Raw genomic sequence first — 11605 nt, 5'->3', positions numbered from 1 at the left:
GGTATAGGCAAGTGCCGGTGCAGAAACTGAATCAACCCCAGAGTCGCTCCTCCCTCAGCCCTTGTGTCAGCAAGTCCCACACAGCACTGAACTGCGGAGATGGGGTAGGGCAGGGACCTCGTCCCTTTACCCTGTTACAACAGGTGTCACCAGAGAATGCTGTAACAGTCTTCCCCGTTCTGACTGTGTGAGCAAGTTTTTAGTGTCAGAAGACATGCGTGGGGTAGTGACTTTTGGCTGATGCAACGTTCTTAGAGGAGGGACCTGTGCAAGCAACAAGAGAGTTTGCTGTCTAACTTGGGCTCCCATTGGAGTCAATTGCTGAGGTGGAGTTTCTCCCTGGGACCCTAGCACTTATGCTGGGCTGAGGTTCCTGGGAGAAGGGGTTGCTCTACACGGTGTCTATGACCACCCCACTTTCGGGCCTGATGCCTATATGTAAATATAGGAAATGATGCTCACTGCTGCAGAGTCTGGGTGGATTCCGATTTCTCCTGCTCTGGAAAGGCCTCAGCAGCTGCTCCCACTCAGCAGCTGGGCAACACTGGTGTCAGACTGGAAGACAGGTGGGAGAAGATGAAGCAATAATCCATTGCTATCAGGACCGGCTCCAGGCACCAGCAGAGGATGCATGGGCCTAGGGCGGCACATGCTAAGGGGTGGCATTCCACCCATTCTTGGGGCGGCACAATCCAGACATCTTTTTTTTTTTTGCTCAGGCAGTCTGGGCGGCCTTTTTTCTATTTTATTTTTTGCTTGGGGTGGCAAAAATGGCAGAGCCAGCCCTGATTGCTGTACAGCCCCTAGCACACTTTGGGCATTGTAACAATCAGGAAATAGTGATCTCCTGCCAACATGATGAGCAAGGCATAGGGCCCTGACATACCTGCTGGCTCTCCCTCTGTCAGCTGTCAGCAGCTCCCCGCCCTCCGTCTGATTCTGACCGGGATCCACTCTCACTTCTCTCTTTCTAAACACTAACTGGAGCATGGAAAGGAGGAACTCTCAGACAGCTGGGCTCAGAGCTGTTAAGCCACCAGCACGTTTTGACAGCTCCCTCCTCTTCGCTCAGACGGGTGCATCTTCCGAGCACTGCCCCAGCCATGAACAAATTGCTGGGGGCTCTCCTCTCTTGGAGCCTGGTGGCCTGGGTGCAAGGAGCAGAGAGGCCTCCAGAGCTACCAGCTGCTGCTGGGTTTCAGGCATGTAAGAAAGTCCTGAATCTCCCAGGGATGGAGGTACTGCCGGGCGGGGGCTGGGACAACCTCAGGAACCTGGATATGGGGAGAGTGATCAGCATGGGCTACTCGCTGTGCAAGACCACAGAGGATGGGTCCTACATCATCCCAGATGAGGTCTTCACCATCCCCCGCAAGCAGAGCAACCTGGAGATCAACTCGGAGATCATAGAATCTTGGATGGACTACCAGAGCGCCTTCGCCGCCTCGGTCAACACAGAGGTCTCCCTCTTCTCCTCTCTCAATGGCAAGTTCTCCAGTGACTTCCGCAAGATGAAGACCCACCAGGTGAAGGACCAGGCCATGACCACCCGGGTTCAGGTCAGGAACCTGGTCTACACTGTCAAGTTTGACCCTGGGGCAGCCCTGGACAAGGGCTTCCGCCAGCAGCTGGTGGCCCTTGCTGTGCACCTGGAGAACAACCAGACCCGGATGGCAGACTACTTGGCAGAGGTGCTGGTGCTGAACTATGGTACCCATGTCATTACCTCGGTGGATGCTGGCGCCAGCCTGGTGCAAGAGGATCAGATCAAATCCACCTTTGTCCAGGACAACATGTCCACACGGAGTGCCATCACTGCCGCAGCTGGGGCCTCCTTCCACAGCATCATCAACTTCAGCGTCAGCGAGTCACTGAGCATGGAGAACTCCTTCACCAAGCAGTACCTGTCCAACCGCACCAACTCCCGGGTGGAGAGCATTGGTGGCGTGCCCTTCTATCCAGGGATCACCCTCAAGGCCTGGCAAGTGGGCACCACCAACCAGCTGGTGGCTATTGACCGCTCTGGCTTGCCCTTGCATTTCTTCATCACGCCCAGGAGCCTGCCGGAGCTACCCAGCCCCACAGTGAAGAAGCTCTCCCGGAGAGTAGAGTTGGCTGCCCGCCGCTACTACACCTTCAACACCTACCCTGGCTGCACCGACACCACCTCGCCAAACTTCAACTTCCACGCCAACGCCGACGATGGCTCCTGCAAAGTGGCTGAGACCAACTTTACCTTCGGGGGCGCCTACCAGGAGTGCGTCCCTCTGTGGGGCCCGGATGCATCAGTCCTTTGCCAGGGGCTAGAACACAGGAACCCACTCACCAGGGGGTTCTCCTGCCCTGTGGGCTACACCCCGGTGCGACTGAGCACCCAGGAGAGGGAAGAAGGCTACAGCCACCTGGAGTGCCACAGCTCCTGTAGGCTGTTGCTGTTCTGCAAGAGAGTGTGTCAGGATGTGTTCTGGCTGTCCAAGGTCCAGTTCAGTGCCTTCTGGTGCATGGCAAGAAGCCAGGTCCCTGAGAACTCAGGGTACCTCTTCGGGGGTCTCTTCAGCTCTCGGAGCGTCAATCCCTTGACCAATGCCCAGTCTTGCCCCTCCGGCTTCTTTCAGCTGAGGCTCTTTGACCAGCTCCAGCTGTGTGTCAGCACAGACTATGAGATAGGGCACAGGTACTCCGTGCCCTTCGGGGGGCTCTTCAGCTGCGAGACAGGGAACCCCTTGGCAGGGGCCCACCAGGGGACCGTGGATGACCCCTACCTGAAGCGCTGCCCGGCGGGATTCAGCCAGCACCTGGCTCTGATCAGCGATGGCTGCCAAGTGGAGTACTGCGTCCAGTCTGCGACCTTCACCGGAGGGGCCCTGCCCCCAGTGCGGCTCCCTCCCTACACCCGCCCACCCGCCATGACCCTGGTGGACACTGACACCGTACTGGTGACCAATGCGAATGGAGAGCGCTCCTGGGTCAAAGACGCCCAGACCCAGCTGTGGCGGCTTGGCGATCCCACTGAGACGCGCCACGCTGCAGGGCTGGGTGGTGGAGGGGGCCTGTCGGGCAAGGCAACAGCCGGCGTCACGGTGGCCGTCACCACCGGCCTGGCCATCCTCATCGCCCTGGCTATCTACGGCTCCCGGAGGTACAAGGCCAGGGGTTACCGCACAGTGGAGGAAGGGCAGAGCCTGATGCCAGACAGCTCCGCATATGGCACCGCTGCTGAGCTGGGGGAGCAATGCCAGCAAGACCCAGAAAGCCAGATGGGTTAACTCCCACTGGCTACTACTGGGGAAAGCCCCCTCTCTCCCCAGGCATAGCAGCAAACTTCCTGCTGCACAGAGCTGTGAGCTCCCCCTCTCCCCCTGGGCAGAACCGTGAGCTCCCCCACCTCAGGCTGTAGCTGTGTCCCCACTGCATGATTAGCTTGAGCTGCAACCCACTCCCAACTGGCCAGCCCCCTGGAGCTAGAGATGTGCGTGCACAGGAGTTGGGTCAGGGGTAACCCTTGATCCCACCTCAGGGTGACACTGGAGTGGAGCCAGGTCCTGTCTGTGCTCTGAGCCACCAAGCGATTAGATGCAGAGAGGACCGGGAGGGGGGCACACAATGCAGGGATCACTCTAAATAGCCCCTATGACACTGCACCCCATGTTCTCATAGAAATATTATGATATGATTATGGAATAAATATGATGCATTTTGTACAAGATAAGTCATGCGAGATGTCATTGGAAAAGTGATGATTTGCTGAATATGATTATCCTAGTTGTATGCATATATCATTTTTGTATCTGAAGTTAAGAATAGTGACTAGAAATCTGTATTTCAATCCTGGTTACGCTGGGTGACACCCACAATTAGGGTACAACAATGAAGAAGCCAAACAGTGCTGATGGCCCATCAGCAAAGACAATAGACCCTGGAAGACCTTAACCTTCCTGTGAATGTCCCACACAGCCTGTAAGTAATGGTTGCTATGACTCAGCAAAGTCACATGTCTCTAGATTCCATCTTGGGATGTTAGTGTTTTTCCACAAACTGAGTTTGGGACAAAGGGTTCCCACCATATGCTAAAGCTATATTAAGCAGGGAGTGACATGATCATCTGGGGGTTCTTCACTCTCCGCACACAAGAAGACTCCTGGAAACACCAAAGGAACAAACCGTGAACTGGGGAAAGTGCTGGACCCAGGCTAAAGGAATTTCTAGCCTGTGTATGAAGGACCTGGGGATTCCAATCTCTAAATCAAGTCTGGCTTGTGCCTTAAGAATCTGCAGCCTGCTTGTACCATCCTTGAGGGTGAGAAACTGCTAATACATATACAATCTAGCAAGTGTGTTAAGCTTAGTTTGCAGTTTTGTTTATTTGCTAGGGAATCTGCTTTGATCTGTTTGCTATCACTTATAATTGGTTAAAATCTTTCTTTTGTAGTTAATAAAATGTTTAATCTAAACCAGTGCATTTTGTTTGGGGAAGAATCTCAACTCAGTTAACAGAAATCTGTGCATTATTCTCTTCACATTGAGGGAGAGATGGACCAGGTATTAAACCCATATACTGGCCAGATTTGATCAGGGCAGGATGGTACATCTCTGGGGTCCCAGGCTGAGCAGCTGTGGGTGTTTTGGGCTGCAGTCTCTCTATTGCTGGTTCATGCAGGGGGCTGGTTAAAGCCTGCATGTAACTGCAGCTGGGTGTGTCCCTGCCTAGTGCAAGCATGGCAGGCTTGGTAGCTTGTCACAGCAGCTCAGTGTAAGAGGGAGCCCAGGCTGGACAGAGAGAGGGCTTAGTGGTATCCCAGTTCCAGGTTGCACCCCGAGGGACCTGTCACACCTCCTCATTGGCCAGCCCAGAGCTTCTCTGCCTCTTTCACCTCCAGCTCCCTCCTGCACAAAACCCCTTCTGCCAATTCTCCCAAGTGATCCCGGGGCCTTAATTTTCACTGGGCCCAACCTGAGGCCATTTAAAGGGGCCTGACTCGTATTGTCCTGACACCCAGCTCTTTTGGGGGGTCACTTTGGGCCCGCCAAGCCATGAGTCCCTTCCCAATGGCTAGGTGTAGAGGGAAAAGCATAACCAGCCAGAGGAGGAGCCAGGAGCAGCTCAAGCAGGGCAGAGTCGCAAAACTCAGAGGTATCTGAATAGGGGATGTCATGGATCTACGGGGGGGAGGCCAAGCAGAGCCATCTCAGCCCATAACCACATAAACACCCACCCTCCTATGCAGCAATGACAGGGAGCCAACACCAAGGGATGGGGAAATATGTGCACTCTGTATTTCAGAGCTCCCATCCCCTCCCAGTAATGCAGCCTGCCTCTCTCCCTAATCCCTGGCTCCCACTGCCCAGCCACACTGGCTTAACGCCTACACAACCCCACTGTGGGCGCTGTGTAGTTTGGCGTGTCTTTAGAGTCATCCTTCAAAAAGGGGAACCTCCCGCCCCGCCCTGCACCAGCTTCTCTTCCCCCTTCCTATACGCCCCAGACCTCCCTTAGCCCTCCTCTGCACAGAGATGTCTGCCACAGGGCAGGGTGCTTAAGATGGATTCCAGTATCATGTGACATGGGCACATGTCCTGTGAGACCCCTAGTCTTCATTCTTCCTGGCTTGGCTACAGGTACACAGGAAGGCTTGCAGGTAAATAAACCATTTACAACCAATTGTCCTAATCAATGGGAACCATCAAGATTCTAAACCACCATTAATGGCCCACCCTTTGCATAATTACAATAGGACCTCAGCGTTGTACTTCATATTCCTAGCTTCAGATACAAGAATGATACATGCATAGAAATAAGAGGAATATATTCGATAGATTATAAGCTTTGTAATGATACCTTCCAAGAGACCTCTTGCACAAAGCATATTCCAGTGACGACATTTTCACATTCATAAGCATATTTTCATAAAGCATATGGAGTGTAACATCACATACATCCCCTCCCCTACTGCTCACAGCCCCCCGCTCCCATTGCATAGCACCAGGGCCGCTATGTGGGCAGCAGGGTCCCGGCAGTGGGGCCATCCAACACCACTATCTTCAGCATGGGCCTTTTGTTGGTTGGCAACTTTCGGCTACTAGCAACGTTTTGCTGTGAACTGAGAAGTTGTTAATAACCAGCATCCACTGGGTATGTATCTGTATCTATATCTATCTATATGATGTGTGTTTGTATCTATATCTGTGATGGGTCGGATCACAGAAACCCCCCTGGGAGCTGCCAACTGATGTGCCAAGACTACCTCTGCTCCTTTTTCCCTGCCAGCTCAGGACCATCAGCTACACAATTGACCCATGGAGAGAAGGCAGATACGCCTTGTAACTCAGCAAAGTATGCAGGGACTTGCTCATGTGACTCCAGAGTCCATTTTGCTGTAATTTTCCACAGTAAGAACAAAGAAGTGTTCTTACACCTGGAAAAGCCTATAAAAGGCTGATGCCTCATCTCCATCTTGTCTTCAATCCTGCTTCTTACCTCTGGAGGGACTTTGCTACAAACTGAAGCTCTGAACAAAGGACTGAATGACCCATCCCAACCAGGGATGTACTCCAGAGACTTGATTTGAACCTGCAGTTTACTCCATCACTGCTACCAGCCTGAACTAAGAACTTTGCCATTACTGTATGTAATTGATTCTATTTAACCAGTTGTAGCTCTCATCTATATCCTTTTCCTTTTATGAATAAACCTTTAGATTTTAGATTCTAAAGGACTGGTAACAGCATGATTTGTGTGTAAGATCTAATTTGTATATTGATCTGGATCTGGGGCTTGATTCTTTAGGATCGAGAGAAACTTTTTCTTTTACTGGGGTGTTGGTTTTCATAACCATTCATCCCCAGGACAAGTGGCACTGGTGGTGATACTGGGAAACTCGAGTGTCTAAGGGAATTGCTTGTGTGACTTGTGGTTAGCCAGTGAGGTGAGACCGAAGTCCTCTTTGTCTGGCTGGTTTGGTTTGCCTTAGAGGTGGAAAAACCCCAGCCTTGGGCTGTAACTGCCCTGTTTAAGTGATTTGTCCTGAATTGGCACTCTCAGTTGGATCCCGCCAGAACCGCATCGTCACACCTTTTGAGAGTCATTTATTTTGTTTTTCAACTTAATCCCAGAGAGAGAGAGAACACTGCTGAACTTTTCCAGCTACTGCAGCTACTTCTGTCAGTTCTGCCAGATGGCCTGGATCAGACTTCATTATCTGCTCAAACTCTGCAAACATGCCAGGTCTAAAAAACACCTTGGTGAACCTCAACTTCCGTCAGTGACTTGTTGATCCAGTTCTGCCAGATGGTCTGGATCAGACTTCATTTATCTGCTCAAACTCTGCAAACATGCCAGGCCTAAAAAACACCTTGGTGAACCTCAGTTTGTAATCATTTTCACTCAAGACCCAGGCTTTTTAAAAAGTGCCTTGCAGAAAAGTCTAGGGTCCAGTCATGCTAGTTGGGCAGGCGTGTATTTCTTAGACATAGAGTAGAGCTTGTGAAAGGAAACTTACGGTGGGACAACAGCTTGCAGCAAATCCAAAACTGACACCATACTTGAAACCCTGAGGCTGAGGGAGAAACTGTCCCTCGCTCTGGGCTCACGGCTGACCTGCTCTTTCTGCACAGCTGTCCAAGACTGCTGTTCCCACATCACAAAGGATGGTGAGAAGGGTGGAGAAGAGCTACAAGAATGATTTGAGGTTTGGAAAACCTGCCTAAACGAACAACTGTCAAAGGGCAGGTGGGATGGGACGGGACTTGCCCAACTCCCCAGCAGGTCAGTAGCAGAGCCAGAAATGGATTCCAGACTTCAGCCTGCCCAAAGGCCTTTGACAAAGTCCCGCCAAAGAGGTCACTACAGAGGCTGTTGACAAATGCAAAGTGCTGTAATGCATGCTGGAGGGGAAAAGTTAAACCACTCCTGCACCATCCTGGGGTCTAAATGAACTGTGTCAGTTCAGGAGAGGGACCTGGGCGTCGATACAGACAGCGCAGTGAAAACCCCGCTCAGCACACAGCTGCAGTCAAACAAGCAAAAGAGATGTTGGGATGCATAAGAAATGGGATAGAGAATACTACAAGGACTATGATAGTGCCTTTATACCAGCCAGTCGTGTGGCCTCATCTGGATACCAGGTGCAGCAGAGAAGGGCCATGAGAAAAATCCAGAGGTTGGAAAAAAATCTCATATGAAGAGAGTTTTAAAAGATGGGGGATTGTTACCTTAGAGAGGGGATGAGGAGGAGGGGACAGGATGGAAGCTTATAAAATACCAAGTGTCCTACAGAAGGGAGGTCGAGGATGCTGTTCTCCCTCTCTCCTAACATAAGGAAAAGGGATCAGTCAGTGAAACAGGGAGGTGGGAAATTCTAAACTCATAACAGGAAATACTTTTTTTGCACAATTCAGGATTAACCTGTGGAACTCCCTGCCACAGGATATCGTTGAGACCAAGAAGATAGCAAGATTGAAAAGGTGACTGGCCATTTCAACAGATAACAAGAATACTCAGAATTATAATTAATGACAACAAAAATTATGGCAGAGATATTAAACCTGCTTTGGAGCTTAACTCGATCTCTAACTACTAGAAACCAGGATGAGACCTAAGATTACCCCACATTTCCTCCTGAAAGGTTCTTACAGCTTCTTCCTCAGCATCTGACACTGGCCACTGTGGTTGACAGGAGACCGAGCCAGTCCAGCCATTCCTGTACTCCTGTATTCCTAATCCAGGTTTCCTGAATTTCAGTCTAGTGCCTTAGCCACTGAGAAACACTGCCTTTTTGAAAGAAGAAATTTAAAAAACCCCAATCTTATGTGGTTTAAGTATTAGGAATGTATTGAAATTAATTGAGCGGGTGAATGCATCAAACTCATATGGCTCCTTGAGAACAGGGGTCATAGAAGGTCCTTTAATTGTTCTGATAATTTAGGAGCATCAGAAGCTGTTGGTGGCTTCCTGAGCTCCCACACCTTGATGGTTCCACAGGCAAATTCTGCCCTCTTCTTTTCTGCTTTCTCTCCTTTCCACCTGTGCAGCCACTCTGCCCTCCCCTAGTGGCAAAGAATGGAATTGCAGAATGTAGGGTGGCTGTTGCTCATGTCCCAGGGAGATTTCCTTGTGCCTTCTGTCTCACATGCTGGCCAGTTCCCTGCCTGAAGACAATTAGTACATTTGTCCAAGCACAATATAGTGAGCAGCTGCAGGGCTTACTCCACTGGCCTCCACATGGACAGAGGGTTAAACCGGGCTGCTGGGGCCAGAAGGAACAGGGCAGGAACAAGGAAGTAAGTCAGAGGAGCGGGATTTCCCCAGGATGAGTCACTGGTATAAAGGTGACTGATCCAGGAGTTCCTCCATCCACTTGTCCCTGATCATTGTGCTGTGAGCAAAGCCAAAAAGCCCAACCCGAGGGGAGTCTCCATTAGCCGGCAGGGCTGTTGGGATTTGACTGCTGACCCCCCATCCTCACCAGAGATGGATCCCAGGACATCCCTCTACCTTGTGCTCATCTTCATTGCCTGGAGTGAGTTGGGTTGTGCTTCCTTGCTGCTAACCCTCCCGCATCCCATTCCATAGGTGCCACTGCTCGACACAGAGGGCCTTGTGGAATCAGTGGGGAATCCCAGTCCTGGTGGAGAGAGGTCTTCACTGCAGGCCTCCTCTGCTGCATCAGCACTCATTGCTCCCCATTGCCGGGTTTGGCAAAGAGCCCAAGGACTGAGGCCCACGGAGTCTGAACCCTCCGCTCACCCTAGTCTTGACAGAAGGTGCTTTCTCCCAGGATAGCCCCTCGCCCCCATGCTTGGGAGGAAGTCCCTGTACACGTCCACAAAACCAACTCCTTGTCCTCCTTCAAACCTTCCCTCTGCTGCGATGGCTACACACACTTAACACCAGCCAGCCCACTGACATGCTGAGACCCCTGCCCAACCTGCTGACAATAGGTTTGAATTTTTTCCTTGCACTCCCCCATCCATCTGCATCCAGCTCTTGCCCTGGGCACCAATTTTCAGCTTTTAATTTCCTTTCACCCTCATCTCTTCTCTGTCCCCCTCTTCCTTGGGTCGTAATGGATTCTCCATCACTGGCCATTTCAAAATCAAGATTGGATTTTTCCAAAAGATCGGCTGTAGGGATTATTTGGGGGCAATTCTCTGGTCTGTGTTATCTGTGGTAACACTAGATATCAGGATGGTCAATTCTGGCCTTGGCAGCTATGACTTTTGTCTATCACCACCATTTATGTTTCTCCCATGTTGCTTTTAAGCAAGGGACCCCTTCTTTTTCGTTTGTTGTAAAGCACCAGACAAAATGCTGCTGCTGTATTAATAATTATCATGTATGAAAAACTACTATTGCAAAATGAAGCAATCAGTGAAAATTATTAACAATTCTAACACCCCCTATAATCATTCTTCTCCCTGCATGAGGGTATTGATACTGCTATGCTTGTGCTGTTACGCACAATTTTACAGGGTCTTAGCATGTGAGCCAGTGGCAGAGATACTATTTTGTAATGCAATATCTTGGGGGGAAGGGGGGAACTGTTCCAAAGGGCAGGAGGGTTTGTTGTTCCCTGGAAACTTGGCACTGGTGCATAGCCTGAGATCCCTGACAGCGGGACTTGGATGTGTGCTGTTTCTGACCATCTCTGTTCCAGGACTGGTATATAAAATGTAATAAACAATGTGCACTAAGAAACTATTCAGACTCTGTGTCACTGATTTCTCCTGCAATGAGAAACTGGTGTAATACTTACCTGCCTTTGGGATCAATGAGTGAAACATGCTGCACTGTTTTATTCTCTCTCATGTGCATTTCATACCTGGTTCCTTCTCTTGATATTAGGTGCCTGCTCCCAGGAGAACTGTCTCTGCGCCCGCGGCTTTTGTGAAACAGGCTGGGTGCAGTATCAAGACTCCTGCTATAAGGCTGTGATGAATCCGACAAAGTGGCACGAAGCTGAGGCAAGTCTGATAGCACGGCCTAGTGGAAAGAGCCTCAGCTGGAGACATAGGAGATTCTATTCCCAGCACTGGTTTTCTGGGTGACCTAGGGCAAGTCACTTCCCTTTCTGTGACTGATTTTTCCCATCTGTAAAATGGGGATAAAGATACTCACTTCCTTTGTAAAGTGCTTGGAGATCTTGTAACAGCACTTGGCCTCTGCTCCCATCTTCCTCCAAGTGCACAGAGCACTTGGAGACGCCCTGCTTGGGAACAACACGTGTAGTTTGATTTACAGTGTTCCCCCCTCACCTTTTCAGCATAGTGCAGCACCTCATCTGCAATAGCACGTAATCCTCAGCCCCGTAGAGTAAGGAGAGGGAGGAGCGCTCGCCTCCAGAGATCTCTCCTGGGACTAATGCTGAGGGTACGTCTACACTGTGATTAAAACCCCACTGCACTGTGTCTCTGAGCCCAGCTCAGCTGCCTCGGGCTCGCAAGACAACAAATAGCTTTGTAGTTGTCGGGGCTTGGGCTGGAGTCCAGGCTCTGAAACCTGAACATCAACACTGCAATTTATAGCCCCGTAGCCCGAGCCCCAGGAGTCCAAGTCAGCTGAGCTGGGCCAGCCCCAGCCATGCTGCAGGTCTTGGATTGCAGCGCAGAC

General features: G+C 50.9%; 1 protein-coding gene across 1 annotated transcript; it reads left to right on the top strand.

Moving 5' to 3' along the window:
* The first annotated feature begins 1011 nt into the window (after window positions 1-1011).
* On the top strand, window positions 1012-4451 carry MPEG1 (macrophage expressed 1). The gene has a single exon (XM_032775836.2). The coding sequence runs from the start codon at window positions 1104-1106 to the stop codon at window positions 3264-3266; it is 2163 nt and encodes a 720-aa protein (XP_032631727.1). The 5' UTR covers window positions 1012-1103; the 3' UTR covers window positions 3267-4451.
* Window positions 4452-11605: the final 7154 nt, after the last annotated feature.

This window comes from Chelonoidis abingdonii, chromosome 4, assembly GCF_003597395.2.
Source record: "Chelonoidis abingdonii isolate Lonesome George chromosome 4, CheloAbing_2.0, whole genome shotgun sequence".
NCBI classification, from domain to species: Eukaryota; Metazoa; Chordata; order Testudines; family Testudinidae; genus Chelonoidis; species Chelonoidis abingdonii.
The sequence above is the reverse complement of the archived record's forward strand: the minus strand, read 5'-3'. Positions and strand labels throughout refer to the sequence as shown.